The sequence below is a fragment of the Gymnoscopelus microlampas genome (assembly GCF_963454915.1).
Source record: "Gymnoscopelus microlampas genome assembly, chromosome: 18".
Lineage (NCBI taxonomy): Eukaryota > Metazoa > Chordata > Actinopteri > Myctophiformes > Myctophidae > Gymnoscopelus > Gymnoscopelus microlampas.
This window is the reverse complement of record NC_139955.1, coordinates 5,459,698-5,482,550: the sequence shown is the minus strand read 5'-3', so window position 1 is coordinate 5,482,550 and position 22,853 is coordinate 5,459,698. Positions and strand designations below refer to the sequence as shown.

At 43.8% G+C, this 22,853-nt stretch overlaps 2 protein-coding genes across 2 annotated transcripts in view; one reads left to right on the top strand and one right to left on the bottom strand.

The window, feature by feature from the left end:
* Positions 1-22,853, bottom strand: part of unc5a (unc-5 netrin receptor A) — a gene marked incomplete at its 5' end in the record, with an annotated part of 423,634 nt that overhangs the window by 46,711 nt on the left and 354,070 nt on the right. The gene's annotated exons all lie outside the window — the stretch shown is intronic.
* LOC311065643 (putative aarF domain-containing protein kinase 2) lies at positions 7,009-8,865 on the top strand (the record flags this gene model as incomplete). The annotated part of the gene is made up of 1 exon (XM_084086087.1): positions 7,009-8,865. One exon carries the CDS (start codon positions 7,009-7,011, stop codon positions 8,863-8,865), a length of 1,857 nt encoding a protein of 618 aa, XP_083942213.1.

Genomic DNA, 22,853 nt, shown 5'->3' with positions numbered 1-22,853 from the left:
TTAAAAAAAGGTGTCAAATGCGGCACCACCAAGTAGTGGTGGTACCACAGTGGCACCACAGAGGCACTCAGATGGTATTACTGCCATTCTCAAGTGCTAACCACTGTATGATAATATTGCGGTATTGCTACTTTTACTTAACCCATTAAGACCTGGAACGCATCTGTGTCACTTTAGATTTCTGTGGCTATTCAAAAATAGCAGATATACAAGCTCATAGCGCGGCACCGAGTGCCGTGCTATGAGCTTGTAGATCTGCTATTTTTGAAAAATCTTGATTTTTTTTGTTTTCCAAAAAACTGTTAGGATTTTGATTTTTTTTTAAGAATCGCCTCAGGTCTTAATGGGTTAAGAAAAACATCCGAGTACTTCTACTGCCGCCAAGTACAGAAGATGCAGATCTACGTGCAGCGCCCGCCAAGCAGCGAGCAAGTGTCCCCGCGGTCACCGCGACAAAAAGCTTTTAAAGTCCTCCGTCTGGCGCCGACTTGAGAACCGAGAGTTGACAAACCACGGAACGAGAGACTATGCGGCCAGAAAACTGGCACCTCCCCCGGAGGGCGGTGAAATGCACCTTAGAGAGAGAGAGCGAGAAGCTATCTTTAGGCGGCCGCGAGTGTTGTGCCAATTTGTGCTGTGTGATTCTCCTGGCGAAACTCTCCACTTAGAGAGTCTCATTTAAGATGCACAACAAACACGCAGATATAATGTGAAGCACATCTTAAAGCATTCCCGGATTGTTAGCTTTGGTCTCTGTTCCACCCCGTACATAAAGCATCTGTTTGAATAAGCCAAAGGAGTGCACGGAGCGCTGGTAGCGGGTGTCTGGTAGTCATAAAAGCATGTCGTCCGTGTTACTCGTCTAAATGTTTTAACTGGCCTGTGCGGAGAGAGTAAATCTCCTCGCCAGCAGAAAACATGCTAAGAGTCCAAAGTGAGAAGATTGCTGCCAGTGTGTTTTGCGTCCAACATTGGCTTAGAGTTAATCCATGCATGCGATGACTATAAGAGGCCGAAAACGCTCAACAGAGAATAGTGAGGGGGATGGGCGAGGGCGGGGCGGGGGGGGGTTGCCGGGAGATCAGTATAAAGACCATTTTTTTCTCTCTGGACTTACAGTACGAGCATATTGGCACTGGCATGTGCTGCCATTTGACCGTGTTAATCAGCGCGGCCCGCAAACACGCTGCCTTGCCAGAAAACACTCTCTTCCAAGCACAATTACATAAGCACAGTGCTCGGCTAATGTGGCGCGGCAAGGCAAAAAGAGGGGGATGAATAATGGCTGACTCTATCGTCTCTCTGATCAAAACTCTCTGCTAATGGTTTATCTCTGTACAGTATCTCTTGGCTGTGCTGTTAGCACACGCAAGTACCAAAGTGCAGCGTACATGCTGTACAGCATTATGCGTCAGCACATACAGTACTTATAGTACAGTATAGTATAGTATTTAACCTGTAGTAATTAAGTGGCCTAGTTGGCATCATTTCTTTCTATTCTTCTGCCTACACATACGCAGGGCTGCCAAGTTTCAGGGAAATCTAGGAGTGAGACTTTAGTCTCATCAGGGACGCACGTGTTCCTGATGAGACTAATCAGGGACGCATGTGTCAAATTTGCTTTTTGTTACTTTAATTTGGTTAATTCGGTACAAAAAATGTACTCCATGAAGTGTAGATGTGTGGCAAAAAGGAAACGTTGCAGCCGACCGACGGTGCGCAGTGGATGCACATTTATAGCAGAAAGAGGTTCACATTTGACTTTAGCCATATACTCATTCAATTCTGAACTGATTCTTAAAATGTAAAATTCTCTATTAGCTGTGAAGGATCTTCTTTCATGTGTATCAGTCATGATTGTTTTGCCATCAAACAATATCAAGCAAAAAGGAAACATCGGTCCTTCTCTCCAAATCATCACGCACCTAAATGGAACCGTCGTCCTAAAACACCCTCGCCCTGGGTCTAATCCAGCAGCCACGGTCCGCGAAAAAAATAGGGCAGTATGTTTTAGGACGAGCGTTCCGTTTTCCACCCGGTTGCTGTTTTTCTGCTCGGGGGTATTTTCTTTTTCTTTTTTCTTCGTCCCAGAAGTGGGGGGGGGGGGGATATCACCCACAACGGCAAGCCTCAAGCAATACGTTATGGAAATATATAATTAAATTAAAAAAATACTATAAAGTAGTGAGAGGGGGGAAAAGCGTGTGAAATGGCAAGTCGTGGCGAGGCGTGTGAAGAGGTTAAATTGCGTGACTCTCACTCTCAAAGGGTGAGACTTGGCAGCTCTGACATACGTCATGTCTTAGTATGAGCGAATAGGAGAAGGGAATCAACGTCACGTCACGTGATGTCTTTATTTGGCCCGGCAAAAACTCTGATGTGTCTCAAAGACTAGGATTATTTGTAGAACCACAGAACGTTTAGAATATTTGGCGGCCCCGTTTTAAATTCTCACAAGATCGGTGGTTGTTGCAATGAGCTGCACTACAATACTTCACCATATGTTTCGCTATGACGACAGAAACCCATAAAATGTAACAACGTGTTCGTTCGGTAGTGCAATTCCAATGGTGAAAGCTGTGTTGTTTCACCCGAAGAAGTAATGCCGGACTTGGCCACGCCCCGAAATACCTGTATGTGTGTCTCAAAGAATTTGAGGGAACTTTTACAGGGTTGTTTGTTACCCACAAGTCATTATCTCTGCCAGGCCGGAACAGCCTGTTTTCGCCCCTGTCCGTCTGAGTGTGACCGTGTCTGTGAACAGCTAATCTGAGTTCCCAGAAGTTTTCGCCGGCTCGGCGAGGAACTTCTGGGCCAGAGCCCTGGGATTTGTGGGCGGGATGTAATTTACGCTCTGAATCTGAGCGGACACGCCTCTTACCGGTCTGGAGCAAGGGGCAAGGCTGAGATATTTACTATGAGGCCAACCCGGATGTTTAGTAAATGTCCAGCGAGAGGCGCTGTTTCACCCGTGCCGACCTGTGAGTTCAGAAAGAATTTATTTTAACGCAAGCCGATGGGTTTTTACCAACTTTCAGACTCGATTTTCTTACTGTAATAAAAATTGTCATAAATTCTATATGCTTCCAGTCGCTAGTTTAAAGTCTCCTTTCAATCATCAGGATATGCGTTTTGCTAAATTATGGTTCTATTTATTATAAAATTGACGATAAAGTAGGCTATTCTCTAGGAGGGGCGGGATGATTTGATTGACACGCTACACAACCAATAGCATTCATTCCCCGCCCCCCGCTCTTGATTGACAAGTTACCCAACCAATAATGGTCTGAACTCATTCTGACGCGTAGTGAAAGATGGCGGAGCCACAGTCTGCAGCAAAGGATTCATTTTCGGTCTGTAGAAAGCAGCGGAGGGGGTTTGTCCATCTCATTTATACAGTCTATGGTCTGGAGCTGTGCAACTCGTCTAAAAAGTCAGACGAGAGGCAAACAGCAGTACACAACAATGGCGGCCGAAATTTCTCAAGGGGAAATTGCTTCCCGTCGATCCTATTTAGATGCAACACCCACTGCATGTGGATCCCGCCCCCTTTTCTTCATTGGCTGTTGATTTGAATCACAACGCAGTGGCCGCGCCCCCGCCGTCCAAACTCCGAGGCAATGCCTCCCAGACTAGTGAACAGCTAATCTCCAGCACCTCTAAACCGATCAGTGTCCAACTTTGCACACACACTCCCAGATGGCCAAGGAAAAACCTCTCTACCCCACATTTTTTCCCCCAAATCGGCCACATGGTGGCGCTAGAACAGCCCACTTCACGTTTTGGCCTATAACTCTTGAACCGTAGGTTGTACAATATAGATAATAAAATAAAGCCCATTTCCGCCTGACAAGATTCTCCAACATTTCACATTTCCTTCATTTTAAAATGTTTGCTACTACTCCTACAAATGTTGTCCATTCACACAAATTATTCTATTCCAATTCTATTCCAATTGTCTGCGATTGGCTTCCAAAGTTTGTGGGGAGGTCCCCCTGCAGAACCAAAAGTGATTTCACTTCCACCCATAGAGGTGCCACAAATAATACAATACCGTTTGTTTTTCACCAATTAGGCATAAATGGTCTCGTGCTCAAGTGACGTCAAACAGGTAATTTCCTCCACAACATTGTGGGCGGAGCCTGATATAGTTTTGATTGGGTTCTTTAACTCTGTGAGATCGGCGTGCACTGAGTGAAGGTCCGGCCACTTCTGACACAATGTTATAGTTTTGATTGGGTTTTTTAAAATAATAACTGGACAACACACCTGCGAGTAGTTTGTAGCAGCAGCAGCTTCAGTTTACTGAGAACGTAGGAATGAATGAACAGGCATGAGCAGTCGATCATAGAACATGTTAGTGCAGTACTCTCAGTCGAACACAGAGTACAATATATCACAGAGCCTATAGACCAATTATTTGTTTACAAACATTGAGACTGGACACACAGGTGACTGTTTCATGTAATCAATTCCCAACAGATCCCCAAACCTGCTGTTTTGGGGTGAGCTTGTTTCAGTTCATTCAACCTCCTCTGTGTGTAGGCTAGTGGGGTGCGCCCTGGCGACACATATATACTTCATTGCGCAACGGTATTGCGCACCGAGAACAGCTGACATACATGCTCACAACCGCGTCACGGATGCGACCGCTGTGAGCTTGGAGATCTGCTATTCTCGGCCGTTCTCTGCGCGCGACACCTTCGCTGGATGGAGCATAAATTAGTCTCGACGGGCTGCAGCTGCGCGAGCCAAGCAGTTTCTGGTGCCATGATCATAGAGCGCTCCCTCCGTTCTTATGACAGCCACTGGAGGTGGAGTTTTGAGGACAACTGCTTTGAATTGTTATTATTGTTTACACACAACAGAAACCAAGGATTATATATTTCAAGAGCGAGAGATCACAGTAAAAATCCTAAGCATTATTCCTCCACACTGGGAGAAAAACAGCATCTGAAAGTTTGATGGGATGCATTTTTACACGTGAGACTGTGACCACTTTTACATTGCATCTTATGAGCGGTGTTTTTTTTTGCTGCCGACCTGCGCGCGCATACTGTTTCTTATCAGTGTGACGTCGTCTGTTAAGGCGTCTATTTCTTACAAAAAAAAACGCACCATATCTCATGAACGCAACATTCCAACCACCCCCAAATTGGAATTGATTGTTACTATACAGTGCACCTTCAAAAAAAGCTTTGACTTCTGCAGTCTGTCGTACGAACTCCATTTCCCTCCGCAGCATCCCCGTGTTCTGACGGCTGCATCCCACGGCTGACACAGCTCTGGGTCGGCAACCCGGCCTGACGGAGATATGGGCTCAGAGGAGCTGCATTTTCTAGTTTAACGCTGTAGCGAGCGATGTCTGTACTTGTTTATTTGGGGTATGCATTAACATGTGGGCTACTGAGGACTGAGGCATCTAAAAGCGATCACACCCGCTTAATGACACTGAATGGAAATAGAATGGAGAGGAGCTTTTAAAATAGGCTGACCAGACATCCCTGTTTGTCCGGGACTGTCCCGGTTTCAAGCTCCGTGTCCCAAGTCCTGACAAATAACTGTAAAACACTAAAATGTCCTGGTTTTCAATGTTCACCGGCAAATTGTCCTGTTTTCACCACAGTTACAAATTTATGTTGGACTTGACTCAATACTCCCCCCAATTCCAATTGATAAAAAGTCATAGAAAAAAGGTGTACAGCGAATCAACTCTTAATTTTCCAGCTTGTTACATCATACCATTCCCTCTGCAATTGGCTCCAGCACAGTTTGCGTGTAGACAGAGCCATTTACAGTACCAATGTTGTTCTGTGCCATTTTCCTTGTGTAGCACATTGAAATTGTATGAATGTATGTATTATTGATCATATCTTTCTGTATGTCTCTGCTACCCCCTCCCCCCAAACACTCAGTTTACACACACATTTGCACCCTAAGGACCACACTCTGTGTTGCCAGATTCTGTGAGAGAAACAAGCAACCAGGTCTAGGAAAACCAGCCCAAAAGAAGCGTCTATGGGCCACATGAGCACTTTAACATGTACATCAGCTATTTGAAAATAGCAGATCTACAAGCTCACAACGCGTCGCGATGCGACGCGTTGTGAGCTTGTAGATCGGCTATTTTCAAATCAAATCTTGCGGGGAAATTATAATAAGCAGATCTGGCAACCCTGACAACAATGGAAATAAGCTATGGAGCTTCTTCTTTTTTTTTTTTTTTTACGTTTGATCCTTTTGACACATATAGGTCATGTGTTATGGTAATATAGTATTATGGTAATAGTATAGTATTATTGTAATAGTATGGAAAATCTTTTTGTGCCTCTGAGCAAGACAACGTGGCAGAGAGTGATAGAGGCAGTGACCTGTTATTTTCGTTCCTGGAGGACCCCTGTCAAAACAATATATAGGGTTTTCCGTGGTTTAAATGGTTTATTTTGAAGTATGCTTTTGAACTTGGATATAACTACAAATTCCAGGATTCTCTACGTATCTGTCTTCGGTTTTTGCCCCAAGTATGGAGATGCCTGACGTTATAGTACTGACATCATAGTACTGATGTCATAGACTTGGCCTCCAAGTACTCTGTCAAAGGGTACTGCACTAGTCTATCCAGATCACGTCGAACCCGGAGCTGAATTAATGTCATGTCACGCTAATGTTGACATCCACAATGCGCATTATATTTAACGGTTAAACAATGTTATACCGCAAAAAGACCATAATCATGAATGCATGACATATACATTATATGATGAGCTGGATCTACATTGACTGAAAACAATCCATGATAATTTCCATAAATATTTAAGCAGTTCACACTTGTAGCATTGTGGGATATTAAGGTAACTTAATGTTACTATTTGTTACAGCGAAGGTAAGATCATGTGTGACCCCTACAGGCGCGTTCAATACACACCACTGATGCACAGTTGCAACGCAGGATTATAACATAAGGATCAACCTGCTTCAGTGCCCGAGATGCCATTATTTCACGTGACAATGGCTGCCTTTGGTGCAAGATCCATCTTCAACCTGAGGTCCACTGTTCAGAAAGCGAGAGCGTTTACACGATTCACACGGCTCCATCGTCCGAGAACACATCTGTTCCAACGTGGCTACATTCTGACCCAGATCCCTAAGATGACATTGTTCTGCTGGGGTGCAGTGAATGTGTCTCCCTGCATGGCCATGTGCCAGGGAGCGCTCATCACACCACAGACCACGGGGAAGAAACGTGTAGCCCAGGTTGACAAGCTCGTCTTCTTCCTGCGCCTCGGCCTCCGGGCACTGGTGCTGCTTCTCAGATTCGCCCCCCTTCTCCTCCTCTACCCCCTGACTCGGGTCTCCTCTCGCTGGGCGTCTTGCTGGCTGGACGTCCTGCTGTGGTTGACGGAGACCTCCGGCGTTACCTTCATCAAGCTGGGCCAATGGGCCAGCAGCCGGCGGGACATCTTCTCCCAGGACTTCTGCGAGCGGTTCTCGAGGCTCCACGTTAAGGTGCGCCCGCACTCCTGGGACCACACCGAGCGGCGCCTCTGCAGGGCGTTCGGCGAGGGCTGGAGGAAGCTGCTTGTGTTCGAGAGCAAGGAGCCGGTGGGCTGTGGCTGTGTGGCGCAGGTGTACCGAGGCGGGGCCAGGGTGGACAGCGCGCAAGATCTCCAATTTCAGACACTCCTGGAGGAGATGGAGAGAGAAGAGGATCTACTGGAGGCCTGGGAGATCCCTGGTCTCAGGGGAATGGCCATATCCCTGTGGGGACTCTGGAAGAAGAAGGGAGAGGGGGAGGGCCTTGAGGACATGAGCGTTCCACAGGGGGCAGACCCCCCGGGGAGCCAACGCGGTGGCAGCCACCCAGACATGAAGCATTTGATACCAGTGGCTATCAAGGTCCTCCACCCAGGCGTTAGGAGGCAGGTGGAGATGGACTTGCTGCTGATGAGAGCAGGCAGCCAGTTGCTCCACTGTCTGCCTGGACTCAAATGGCTCAGTCTGCCAGAGATTGTAGAGGAGTTTGAAAAGCTCATGACCAAACAGATTGACCTCCGCTTTGAAGCTAGGAATATTGAGCGCTTCAGAGAAAATTTCCGGGACGTGGATTCCGTCAAGTTCCCCACTCCGTTGCGTCCATTCGTCACCAGGGCCGTCTTGGTGGAAACCTTTGAAGACAGTGAGCCCATAACCAACTACCTGAGCTCTGGGTTTCCACCGGAGGTGAAGCGGAGAATAGCCAGGATGGGAGTGCAAACCTTGCTAAAGATGGTGTTTGTGGACAACTTTGTCCACGGGGACCTTCACCCTGGAAACATCCTGGTCCGGCATCGGGGGGATGTTCCCCGAGCAGGCGCTTGCATTCCAGGTGAGACCCAGGGCAAGGCAATGCTGACCGACCTGTGGGACACGGTGGTGGTGAGCGTCAGACCGCAGTCAGAACCTCTGCAGTTGGTTCTGCTGGACGCGGGCATCGTGGCCCAGCTTAGTGAGCGGGACCTGGCCAACCTCAAAGCCGTCTTCACCGCTGTGGTGCTACGGCAGGGGGAACGGGTTGCAGAGCTCATCCTGCATCATGCCAGGGCCAACGACTGTCAGGATGTGCCCAGGTTCAAGAGGGAGATGGCAGAGCTGGTCGACCACGCCCTCAGCAACACCCTCTCACTGGGAAAGATTAAAGTGGCTGATTTACTCTGCAGGGTCTTTGGCCTTCTCATCACTCACAAGGTGAAGCTGGAGAGTAATTTTGTATCCGTTGTATTTGCTATCATGGTGCTGGAGGGCTTGGGCAGGTCCCTGGACCCAAACCTGGACATCCTGGAGATGGCTAAGCCCCTACTCCTCAAGAACTGTGCCTCACTACTCTAACGGCTGTCGGGAACCAAAGATCTCTGTATCTGTCTGTGATCGTCTGATTCTGTGCATCTTATGCCCATATATGGAGATCGCTGATGTCATGATAAAACGGGTACTACACTAAATATTCTGACAACAGGTACAACGGGTACTCTGACAACGGGTAAGCTGTGTACAACGGGCATTGCATAACCGCAGGGACATGCCTTCCCAACGGACATCGATCGACCCATGATGCCTTCAAAACTGCTGATGTGAAACCTCTAATCTAACTTGAAAACGTTTTCATTTCAGTTCATTTCAACCAAGTAAACTACTTTCTAAATAAGAACAATCTTTCAAAAGGTCTCAGAGCTACAGTAACCATACTGCAGCACGGAAACTGCTCTCACTAAGATGGTTGGTGATGAGCACTGATGTTAATAAGGCATCTGTTTTGGTTCTTGACTTAAGCTCCCTGGCCGCCTGGTCTGTCTGTCTGAAATCAATAAATGGACGAGTAATAATGTTGTTAAATTAAATGAGGATAAGACAGAGATTGTATTAGTTGGCCCGAAAGCAAAATGGGATGAGCTCTATAAAACACTTGGCAACCTGACCTCCTTGACGAAAACAGAAGTAACAAGCCTAGTTGTTATTTTAGTCTCCGATTTCAATTCTCAGTCCCATTAAGTAGGGCTGCAGCTACTGATAGTTTTCTTAGCAATTATCATATCGATTACTTTTTTGATTCATTGAATAACTGAGAAGCAATATGTCAACGAAGCAACGCAAATACAATTGACCAAATCAATTAACCGCTTAAGCCGGTGTCATGCAAAAATAGCAAAAATAGCCGATCTGCAAGCTCGCTTTTTCGAAAATAATTGTATTCAAATCAATTATTTATTATAATCGATTCAATCAAATAGCTCAATTAACTGTTGCACCCCTAGTTATTTTAATTCCTAAATCCCATATAAATAATGGGAGATTCTTCTCAGTAATATTACAACCATTCCTAACTCGGAAGACGCTTAAAATCGAATTCACAGTAGGTTGGACTACTGGAATGCTCTTTGTACAGGCCTTGCTAAAAGGTCTGTTGAAAGGTTGCAGCTTAGACAGAAAGAACTCCGCTGCTAGACTGCTAAAACGGAAAAACAAAAAAAACGAGAGAACACATTGCTCCAGTCTACACTAGCACCCTATGTTTACCACAATTGATTTTAGTCCTCCTACTTGTTTAAAAATCTCTCAGCGGGTTGGGGCCGGCCCCCACATCACAGATTCCCTGTTGTTTCGTGTTAGATCCTCCACCTCAGGCTTGCTACATAATGCATGACCATACCCAATAAAAAGTGGAGAAGCAGCTTTCTTCAATTATGCTAACGCTATTTCTTTGACTGTGTATTTTACTGAAACCATCACAAGGCCTTTTGTTTTTCATCTTCATTTTAACCCATTAAGACCTGAGGCCGCTTTAAACATTTTCTAAATCCTAACAGTTTTTCTGAAAAAAATATAAAACAATAATTTGCATGATTTAGCGGCTCGTAGCGCGGCACTCGGTGCCGCGCTATGAGCTTGTATATCTGCTATTTTTGAATAGCCAAAGAAACCTAAAGTGACACAGATGCGTTCCAGGTCTAAATGGGTTATGTGTTGATCAGGTGAGCTTGGTAGGTGGTTAATCACTGAAATGAAATAACTGTCCCCCATTCCTGATGAATACACCTATGGCAGGGGTCTTCAGCGTTTTTCAGGCCGAGGACCCCTTAGCTGAGAGAGAGAGAGAGACGATGCAGGGACCCCCCACCACATGACATATTGTATAAAACTGTTGCAGATTAAACTTTTTCATAGATTTCATAGCTTCATGGACTTACTGTATTTGACAGCACGATCATCAGTGTTATGTAAATGTATGTTTTTTTTCTTCTTTGGTCTGTTTGGTTACCCATGATCTGTTCTATTAATATGTTGGATTCAATTGTATTTTCAGACATCTAACCGCTGAAACCCTCAACACTTGACCTTTGGCTCTGTAATTGGTTGATCTGAATCGAGACCTTTTTTAGGCAAAAAAATAATCATTAGGAACTTGCAGCTCACATTTTGAAGGTAAACAAGTTAAGTATATACAGAATGTGAGAATCCCTTATGTTCATGATGCTTAATTGTATTCAGCGTCAATCCAGCTTTGTTATAGCAGCTGCTGAGAACAAGCTCTTACCCCCTTGTGAAAACAAAGTCTTGAAGTACAGTAATTAGTAGTAGAAAACCAAATCCAACCGTGGCCCTGAACTATTGTAGTGTTGTAATGTACAACGTACAGTCAATAGGTGTCTTATCCTAAGCTCCTGTTAATTAGTCCACACACACACACGCACGCACGCACGCACGCACGCACGCACGCACACACACACACACACACACACACACACACACACACACACACACACACACACACACACACACACACACACACACACACACACACACACACACACACACACACACACACACACACACACACACACACACACACACACACACAATGTTTGGAGGCTTACGTCGTTGCTGTCAGGTCCAACGTAGCTATTGTTTAGTCACAAGCTCTTATTCATACTTACACTTGACCATTTTCACTTTCAAAAAACGTTTTTTGAAAAAAAGATTAGCTCAAATAGAAGATCTATAAGTTCAGGACACGATGCGACACGTTGTGAGCTTGTAGATCGGCTATTTTTGTTACTTTTGAGCGACACTGTCAAGTGGGGCGTTAAGTAAAAAAAAACTGAACATTTTGAATATGGAGATATAGTGGAGGTGCTAAGCAACATTTGACTTCAAGTCATGATACAAAGGTCCCCTTTGGTATGGAAGTACCTTAGGGCCATAGGAAAAGAATTATCCAAAGAGACGAGTTAGATCACCCTTCTTTTTTTTTTATAGGCGTTTTTAAAAATGGCCGCCGACAATTAACCACTATTACACCAGACCCCATATCTTTGCTTCTGTTAGAGCTATAATAATAATATTGGTGTCAAAGTGTACATTTCTGGGGTCAAGGAATTCAATTAAATAGGTTTCAATGCAAAAAAAACAAATACTTCATTAATTGCCATGAAAGTGGGGGGTAAAATATGCAAACTTCATTAAAAAAATACATTTTAACTGGGTAACTTAACCCCTCCCCCTCTAAAACTTGTTTTTACTTTTCCCTTTGTCATGGAAGTACCTTAGGGCCATAGGAAAAAAAATATCCAAAGAGACAAGTTTGATCACCCTTCATTTTCTTTATATAGGCGTTTTAAAAAAAAGGCTGACGACAATTAACCACTATTATACCAGACCCCATATCTTTGCTTCTGTTAGAGCTATAGTAATAATATTGGTGTCAAATTGTACATTTTTGGGGTTGAGGAATTCAATTAAATAGGTTTCAATGTAAAATACCCAATGCTTTACTAATTGCCATGACAGCGGGGGGTAAAATATGTAAATTTCATTTGAAGAATACGTTTTAACAGGGTAACTTACCCCCCCCCCCTCCTCTAAGACTTTGATTTACTTTTCCCTTTGGTATAGAAGTACCTTAGAGCACTAAGAAAGAAATGATGATGATTTAAAAATGGCCGCCACCATTTGAAGTGATACAGCAGAACCCATATTTACTTCTGTTAAAGCTATAATGGTAAACATTTTTAGGGTCAAGGAATCCAATTAATTAGGTTTCAAGGCAAAACAAATCCCCAATAATTTTCTTACTACCATGACAATGGGGTTGTTGTGGTAATTTGAGTCTTGCACTTGCAAATAACCAGTTCTGGCAAGTCCCTTGAAATAATTGAAATTGAAGCCATTCATCAAAGGGCAAAAGGAAGAGGGGGCTCGACTCATCATTTACAGCCTTTTCCAAATATCGCTCATAAGCCTTCATCACAAGTACAGAGCAGCTACAGACACCTGATGCATGTACCAGGTTCTGCAGATGTGGTCAACACCAATGAAAGACTGAGCTTTGCCACTAGTTGAATTACCACTATTGGTGAGAGCTGTAGTCCATCCACTGCCATTCATCCAGCCAGTCTCCAGACACACTCCAGAGCATCTTTTTTGGCAAGTGTGAATAGGGGTTGATCAGCTAACGTGACTGGTGTCTGACCTGGATTTAGGTAGTTGATTGCTTGAAGGAGGACATTCATTGCATGCCAAGCCAAGCCATAGTGGGACTGTTAGGAGACTCTGTGAACAGTGGCAGTATGTATGATCTGGATGGTGGGGCTGAACAAGGCTCTGCAATGCTTGCATAATATGCACCCCATGAGATCCATTCTTCATCCTCAAGGTTGTCTTTCCCCACAAGGTGTCGGTGACTCTCTCCAACCACTGGGAGCCTTCTTCAAGTATGTTGCTGAAAGGACAAGAGGCTGGCTGAGGATGACTGTTTGTATTAAGGGCAGGAACATCAGTTTGGAGTGAAACATCCAGATCCATTGTTGTATAGAAAGCTGGAAAGGATTGTACATGCTTCTTCCCCATCTTAGCTGGAACGAGGATGTTAGTGAGATATGCATGTCCCGTGGAGGGCTGATTTTGCTGTTGTTGACGATGGGTTGAGGTCAATGTTGTCAAAACCACCATTAGTGAAGACACCCTTAACTGCCATAGGTGGGACCACCACACCAATCTGCTCCCACTGATTGATCACTGTACTCAATGTTTTCAAGCGATCACATGATACACCATACCTCGCTTATGCATGGTATCCACCTGGTGTTTACTGCCAGTATGCAGGTGCAGATTCATTGCCAGATCAGTGAAGCTGTGGTTCCCTTTCTCTTATGTGACAACTAACACTACGGACATTTCTTGGATCTGCATTTCACAGAGTTGTAAATGATTTGCTGCCCAATTGATGTAGCAACCTGGCACTTCTCTGGTTCAGGGGCTGGCTGGTCAATACCTTATCCATCCAGAAGCATCTTTAGGAACAATTGCAGCAGGGGAGGGATTGAATCAGGAGGCTGTGAAGGAACCTGTAAATTATTGTTTCATCGGAAGATATTCTTCCCGGAGGATTTTAGCTGCTCTGAAGATGATGGAGACATCAGTAAATGTGTTGCTTTTCATGCCAACAACAGCTTTCAGGTCATCATCAAACAACATAACAGGGACCAGCCACGATCTAGTCGCACAGATCTGAGGTCAATATCCTCTCAAAGGCGCGTGGTGTTACATTTAATAATAATTGATTGACTCAAACAATTCATTGAGGACATGTGCTCTGATGACCTGTGTTGCCTTCTTTTCTGTCGTGTCACAACGGCGGTTTCTGCTTTTCTATAGAGCCTAGTCAGGCATGCACGATGATGCACTGCCTCCATAGCTACCATGTCACCAGCAGCTTGTTTAGCTAACAGACACTTGTCACCCAGCACCTGAGCACATTATTTCACTTTTCGATCCAATCCCAGGGTGGAAGCCGTCCTTAGTTCCTTTCTGTTGCCAACTTCACCACAGAAGAAACACGGTGTGGTTTATTCACATGAGGATGATGATGAGCATGAGAGTATAGCCTGTGCAGTGAACTTGCCACCACCATTCACGCACTGTGTTTTTACTGGGCTCACAGACTCTTCATGTCTTCTTCTTGCTCTGTCCACTTTTTGATCAATAATGGCACAGTTAACATAAAAAACATTCTGTATTCAATGAGAAAGTAATACAAACCTCAAATTGAACCTCAAAGTGTCTCAGATTTTTTGTCACCTCTGATTTAATCAAATTGTCGCAGTCCCTTGTGCAGAATGTATGTTTTGTGGCAGCAACAGGTGTAACTCTCAGGTGATAGCAGTCAGACATATACACTTACAGTCAGACAGACACTAATCTCTCAAGACAGATTCAGAGCTCTGCAGCTGAATCTGTCGGGAGCTCCTGATACAACGTGTATAGTTAGGAATGTTAGGAATGTAAACAAAGACACGTAGACCGGAAGTGGAGGGCTGAGGGTGGACCTAATGGCCACCATCCTGTTATCCACATTCTATTGGGAGGTCCCCCCCAGAGTCCAATCTTAAGGAAAAAAATAGCAGAGGGTGCTGTTTTTTCCTTTTTTTGACTGGGTTCCTAGATTGGACAGACACACATAGAGCATACGGCATGTGCATAAGAGGTTGTACTTCTTAAAGTTTTTTTTATAGGGGGAACATTTTAATGTCACTTATTTTGTTGATGAAATGTGCATATTTTACCCCCATTGAAAATAGAATAGAAATAGAAAACTATTGGGTTTTTTAGTCTTGGAACCTATTTAATTGCATTCCTTGGCTCCAGAAATGTACACTTTGACACCAATATTATCATCATAGCCCTAACAGAAGCAAAGATATGGGCTATGCTGTATTGCTGTAAATGGTGGCGGCCATTTTTTAAAACACAAATACTTTAGAAATGACGTCTTATCTAGTTTGTGTCTTTGGATAATTTATTTCCTATTCCCCTAAGGTACTTCCATGCCAAAGGGAAAACTAAATTAAAGTTTTAGAGGGGAAATAAATGGAAAGTTACCCGTTATTTACGTATTTTTCTAATAAAATGTGCATATTTTACCCCTGTTTTCAATGGCAATACGAAAATGATTGGGTTTTTTGCCTGGAAACCTATTGAATTGGATTATTTGACCCCAAAAATGTACACTTTGACACCAATAATATTATTACAGCTTTAACAGAAGCAAAGATATTGGTTCTGCTGTATTGCTGTAAATAGTGGCGGCCATTTTTTAAAACGTGTATATTTCAGAAATGAAGGGTGATCTAACTCGTCTCTTTGGATAAATGTTTTCCTATGGTCCTAAGGTACTTCCATGCCAAAGGGGAAACTAAATTAAGGTTTTAGAGTGGGGAAAAATGGAAAGTTACCCTTGTTAAAACAACATTTTCCAATTAAATTAGCATATTTTAGCCCTGTTTTCATGGCATTGAGAAAATGATTTTTTTTTTTTGCCTTGAAACCTATTGAATTGGATTACTTGACCCCAAAAATGTACACTTTGACACCAATATTATTGTTATAGCTTTAACAGAAGCAAAGATATTGTTTTTGCTGTATTGCTGTAAATGGTGGCGGCCATTTTTAAAAACATGTATATTTCAGAAATGAAGCGTGATCTAACTCGTCTCTTTGGATACATGTTTTCCTATGGCCCTAAGGTACTTCCATACCAAAGGGGACCTTTGTATCATGACTTGAAGTCAACGGCATATTTTTGGGTCCTAACACCTCCACTAATACAAGGTTTTGACCCGACAGCGACGATGTGGCCTAACTGGGTCTATTCTATTGAGAACAGACAAAGGTGCTATAGAGCAGTAGTTCTCAAAGTGGGGTCCGGGGACCCCCAGGGGTACTCGAAGGGGTTCCAGGGGGTCCCCAGCTAAATGATGGATAGGAACCAAATGGACCCTTATGGTTCTGTAACTCTGAGAGTGTACAAATGGAACCAAATGGACCCTAACGGGTCCATTTGGTTCCATTTGTACACTCTCAGAGTTAAATTAACATTGATTTTATAATATAAATTCGGGTCCCAGAGGTATAAATGCCATTAAATGGGGGTCCGTAGCCTAATGCATATGAAACTGGGGGTCCTTGAAATCAATAATAGTTGAAAATTACTGCTAGATATCTTTTCAAATGGGGGTCCGCGGGCTAACACGTGCCAATTTGGGGGTCCTTGATATGAAAAAGTTTGAGAACCACTGCTATAGTAACCTGACACCGTCAAATGGAAGAAGCTTGCGACACACACTTGTTTCACAGCCTACTTCCATCTGAGACTCCGGAAGCAGAATCGATGACAGAGAGGGTTTTTCTTTTTTTCAAGCTACTAGGCAGGTGATTGGATGATCCCGCCCCTAGCAGCCGCTGATTGGTTCGAATACGCAGCGTTGCGGGCAGCTTTACTCCCTGCGCGATCTGAGACCTCCTTCCTGAAATCAAATGCAAATGAGATTTCCGGAGGGAGGGGGGTTTACCAGGCTACTGCTATAGAGCAGTGGTTCTAAAACCTTTTCAAGTCATGGACCCACAAATTGATATGTATTTGGCCGCGGACCCCCATCTGAAAACGTTTTGTTCCAGGGACCCCCAGAAGAGAAGATTTATATAAAAAAAAATCTAAATGATTCAAAATGTTCTTAACATTTTCGATATTTTTCAAAAATAGCAGATCTACAAGCTCACAGCGCGGCACGAAGTGCGAAGCTTGTACCCCCTGGACCCTCTGGAACCCCCCTAAGGACCACTGGGGGTCCCCGGAACCCACTTTGAGAAGCAAAGCTATAGAGCAACACTTCCCAACCTTTTCTTGATCAGGGCCCACTTGAAAATCTGCTGACCCATCTACCCGACCCATCCACCAATTAAAAAAAAAAAACGTTATAGTACTTTGTCATTAAACTTATTATTTTGCCAATTATTTGGGGACCAACCTTCACCAGTGGGCCTCAGCCCACAGGTTGGGAATCGCTGCTATAAAGGCGCTATAGGCTCTATTTACAGCAGCCATATTATTAAGACATTCACAGGTGTTACCAATGATACTAATGAAGGCTCTGTTCCATTCATGGGCAAACAGAGTCAGGGTGCTGATATTGTGCATGTTGGCTCACTGGAAACACTCTGTTACACCAGTGGGTCTACAGTTGGGATCCAGGGACCCTCATGGGCTTCCAAATGGCCCCTTACGGGTGTGTAACTCTGAGAGTGTACAAATGGAACCAAATGGACCCGTATTTGGTTCCATTTGTACACTCTCAGAGTTATGGGGGTCGTGGAAACCACTGTGCTACACTAAATGGAACAGAGCCTTCATTAGTATCATTGGTAACACCTGTGAATGTCTTCATAATATGGCTGCTGTGAATAGAGCCTATTGGTCAATTCTTCCAAACAATTTCCAATGATGGATTCAGTGCAGATAAAGTCGTTACTGCTTTATCTACCTTAGAATTACAGAATCAGAATCGCTATACTAACCAATGTACAAGCGTCACAATGCGTCGCAGTGTGACGCGTTGTGAGCTTGTAGATCTGCTATTTTGGGTGAATGTTCCCCCCGGAATATGTATGCTAGGGTTCTTCTTTTTTTTACAACAATTTTTATCCCACGATTTTGCAACCCCATTTTTTTCACCCAGTGCCAATTGTCTAAGTAATCCTGGGCGCTACACTCCCTCTGCCAGCCTAGGGAGAGCCCAGAGTCGAGCTCATGCCTCCTTCAATGCATGAGAGCTAACAAGCCTTCTTATCAACCGACAGGGGGGAATTTCCCCGGTTGGACGTAGTGCGTGGAAAGAACACGTTATTCCAACCAGTTTATTCCAAAAAGAGAAAAAAAGATTTGGCGGCCCCCCTGTAGTAACTCTGAGGTTGAAGAAACTTTCGATAGAGCAAACTGAGGAGATTTGTAGGCCTAGGCGGAGGTCTGCGCTCTACTGAGTACATTTTGGTATTGGCTATTGAGTAGTTTCAATGGATTTTTTATGAATATTCTAAAGCAGCGGCCACCTGGTTGCCCTGCAGGTGCCAACGGGGTGCTCGCAGGGCATGTTCTAAAAATAGCACCTACAAGCTCACAACGCATCGCAAAGCGACGCGCTGCCGCTGTGAGCTTGTAGATCTGCAATTTTTAAAGGATTTTATACATTTTAAAACTTGTAAAATGGGACCTTCTGCACAATAAGTACTTTTATTTTTGGTACTTTAAGTACATTTTGATGCCAATACTTTTGTACTTTTACTCAAGTAGATTTTTAACACATTGACTGCCTAGATCGAGTTAACTCGATATTAGCTTTTCATCGCTTGCCTGCCAAGATCGAGTTAACTCGATTTTAGCAAAACAAAATATTTTTTAAACTTTTTTTTATTTTTATTTGACCCAAAGACCAAGGAGATATGCATTTTTTAAGATCTTTACTCTCATCCACTTCCTTTAAAATGTTGTATCTCGGCTCCTGAGTACTTTTTTTTTTTCATTGAAAAATCTCTGGCATGAATAACAATAGGCAGTGAAAATAATTCAGGCAGTCAATGTGTTAATACCGAACTTGTACTGTAGTACTTGCAACAGACTATTTCTACAATAGGGTATCGATACTTTTACTTAAGTAAAAAAAAATGCGAGTACTTCCTCCGTCACTGCGGAAAAGCTGGTGTCTGTGACAACAGAAGGTGGCCCCGCAATGACCCGCGCCGTCACACAGGCTTTCGTGGCACAATGCAAAGGTGACCCAGATGTCCCCCAAATGTCCTACATTACCGCTGCCGCCGTTCGCCATATGTTGCAAAAAGTGGCGGGCTTTGATCACGTAATGACTGCTGACATAACAACCGCAAACAACAACCCGCTCCAAAGCAGAACAAACGCGGGTCGTTCGAGGTTCTGCTGGAGGAGCTGTCAGCTGAACACGAAGATGTGTTCCTACACGCTGAAACCCCATGACACAGGGGAGACTGTTGAAGCGTTTTTTTGTCACTTTTCGGTGAACGGAAAAATGAAATAGTGCATGGAAACCAGAGGGGAGCGAGTAGTCAATATTTTTTTTACCCGCCCCCGTTTTTCTTCACAATTTTGTCGTTATGCCAATTAATTCCTCCCCACAGTTGTGTTGCCACTGCTGTTGTACTAGGGCTGGGCAATTAACCCATTAAGACCTGAAGCCGATTCTACATGTCTCCTAAATCCCAACAGTATTCTGAAAAACGTATGTTTCTAAGTAAGTGGTGCTCAATCTTTTTCATCTCAAGGACCCTCAAAATTAAGTGTATTTGGCCGTGGACCCCCATCTCAAAATATGTTGTTCCAGGGACCCCCAGAAGGAAAGATTTGAGTTAAAAATATTTTATATATATATAAAAAATATATATATTCAAAGATTTGCACACATTTTCACGATTTTTCAAAAATAGCACTGCTATTTTTGAATAGCCAAAGTGTCACAGATGCGTTTTCACCACGGTGGATTCAAACCCACAGACTCTGCGGCGGTGGGTTAGCTGCTTTACCTCTGCGCCACCTGAGCGTTAGACCTTGCCATTCTTAATGGACATAACTGGGAAAACTGAACAATTTGAACTGTGAACCGCAAGGCGCTGGTAAGACTCTCTGACATGCCCACTCCGTTTTTTTTTTTAAGCGAACATGAACACTTTCTCTGTTGCCTTTACAGAAAATAAATACATTGCTGCACTTTCCTTCTGCTCACTCGGTGCCGAACGACAATGTGTGTGTGCATCTGGGGCCTTGGACAGGACTGCAGAAAAAGTACACTCCACCCATAAATAGACTTGGATAAGAGTTTGAAGACAGCTTCTGTGACTTTGATAAGCTGGGGGGGGGGGGCATGTGTGTGTGTCATTCATTTTAAAATCCTTTTCATAGTAGTGGACATAGCATGCACTGCTGAGCACCTAAGTACAGCATTGGACTTGGAGGCTGGTGGTGGGGCAGAGATGGAAATGCTCACGTTGCAAAGTTAAATTCACCATAACCACTTAAACCCCTATATACTTAGTTGACGGGAGTCCCCCAGGGCTCTATACTTGGTATGCTCCTTTCCCCCCCTCTACACAAAATCTCTTCCCCCAGTGATTTTTCTCGTTTTGAACCACGCATCAACTGACGGTGAAAAAGGCAAACTTTATCCAAAGAGTAAGAAACTAAACAAGGGGCACCTACAAATTGACTACAATTCTCAGGCTTCGAAATGAGCGAAAGACTGCATCTCCCATTACACATGCGGCAGCACCCGGTGCTGCCAGCGCACATAATCATGTCGTGTTGCAGTTTTTCTTTCTGTAGGAGAGTTGCGTTGTCAATCATCAGTTGTTTCATCAAACAAACTAAATAACACCTAGTGATATGAGAAATATGTTTTGCACAATTTAAGAGCATATCCGTGGTCATCCTATGGGCATACCTGACAATAGATGTGTATTTTTATATCAAAAGTCCATAAAAAGCCAATCTTAATTACTTCCTGTGAACGAAAACGTGCTGCGTGATGACATATACCCTTTCATGAATATAAATGAATCTTGATTCCGTTAACCTGTGTGATTCCCATAGCTGCATGTTCCTCCAAACACACCTGATTTTAATTACAAAGCTACTCAGTTTTGAATCTCATTCAAGATGCCGTCCAGGCGGTGTATTACTCACTGTAAACATAATCAGTACACTAAAATAGGTATCTGAAAACATTTTAGGTTAGAAATAAGTAACTTGGTAACAGACATTCTGCACGGTGGCCGTCTCTGTCTCCCTTGGCCAGCCTGCTCCTGCAGGCTACAAACAATGACACTGCGCACCAATAAAATGACATTGACGAAAAGACGAAAATGTCGTTGCACTGGACCTTTAAGGAGCATTTCACCCATTTTCAACCTTATCTTCATATAATTGGACCTTGCTAATCACTATAAGATGGCACAATTTCCGTCCACTAACTCTGTGTCTCATTGGTGGGCTGTCTACCAGTGACATCATCTACCAGTGACATCATCGATGGGGGGTATTACAAGCCAATAGAAACTACAGCCTAAAGGTCGTGACAGGCGGTAAGCGGTCCACGCGCGCGTTACCGCTCGGATCAGCGGTGATCGCAGCGCGATCATTGTCGTTTTGTCCTCCTGCGCGGTGCGGGGGGAAAGAAAAGCTCACCACAATAGGCTCTATGCACAGCAGCCATATTGGAAAGAAATTGGGCTTCTTCTTACTTCCTTCACAGGTGTTACTAATGATACTAATGAAGGGCTCTGTTCCATTCTGGTCAGGGTGATGATATCGTGCATGTTGGCTCACTAGAAACACTCCATTTTGGTTCCCAAATGGCCCCTTATGGTGGGTGTGTAACTCTGAGAGTGTACAAATGGAACCAAATGGACCCTTACGGGTCCATTTGGTTCCATTTGTACACTCTCAGAGTTATGGGGGTCCTTGAAAATGAGACAAACAAAAGTGTTTGAAATGACTAAACCCTCTGGAACCTCCAAAAAAAAAATCGCACTGAAATAGCCAGAAATAATTCGGGCACTCAATGTGTTAAGTGGTCAGATGGGTGGGCCGAGTGCATTTTCAGAGCATGTTTATTTGAATGATCAATCAATCGATTGTGTTCCGGCTTGGATCAATGGAACTAATATAGTATACTTTAAGTTCTTATTGATCACTATCACTTTTTAATATCAATGTTATGTTATCATTCACATCTCAACCCATAAAGACCGGGAACGCATCTGTGTGTCATTTTTAGGTTTCTTTGGCTATTCAAAAAAAAAAACAGATATACAAGCTCATAGCGCGGCACCGAGTGCCACGCTATGAGCTTGTATATCTGCTATTTTTCGAAAAATCTTGAACATTCGTGGCAAAATCTTGGATTATATATTTTTTTAAAGCGAACATTTGTAAAATATTTAGTTCCAGGAAACCCCAGAAGCAAAGATTTGAGTTACAAATGTCCGAAAAGAAAAGAAAAATCTAATATTTGCACAACTTTTCATGATTTTTCAAAAACAGCAGATCTACAAGCTCATAGCGCGGCACTCGGTGCCGCGCTATGAGCTTGTATATCTGCTATTTTTGAATAGCCCAAAGAAATCTAAAAATGACACACAGATGCGTTCCCGGTCTTAACACTCTACCCGCCGGTCCCGTAGCCTACGGGCCGATAAATCCAACTGTAAAGCGCCGATACCGTAGCCTACGGGCCGTGGTGCTTTTTCCTTTTTTTCGAAAAAAAAAAAAACTTTTTTCAATTTTCTACACGGACCATTTCATTGTAACACCACCGGAAAGCCCTTATTTGGGATTCCAGTTTTTCCGATGCCGGCAGCCCTCATTCTAATGATGAAACTGAAACTCAATTTTCTCCTTGTTGTTTTCTTCTCCTCGTCGATCACTGTTTAACATAAACCGTTCTAACTACAACATGGAGGCACCG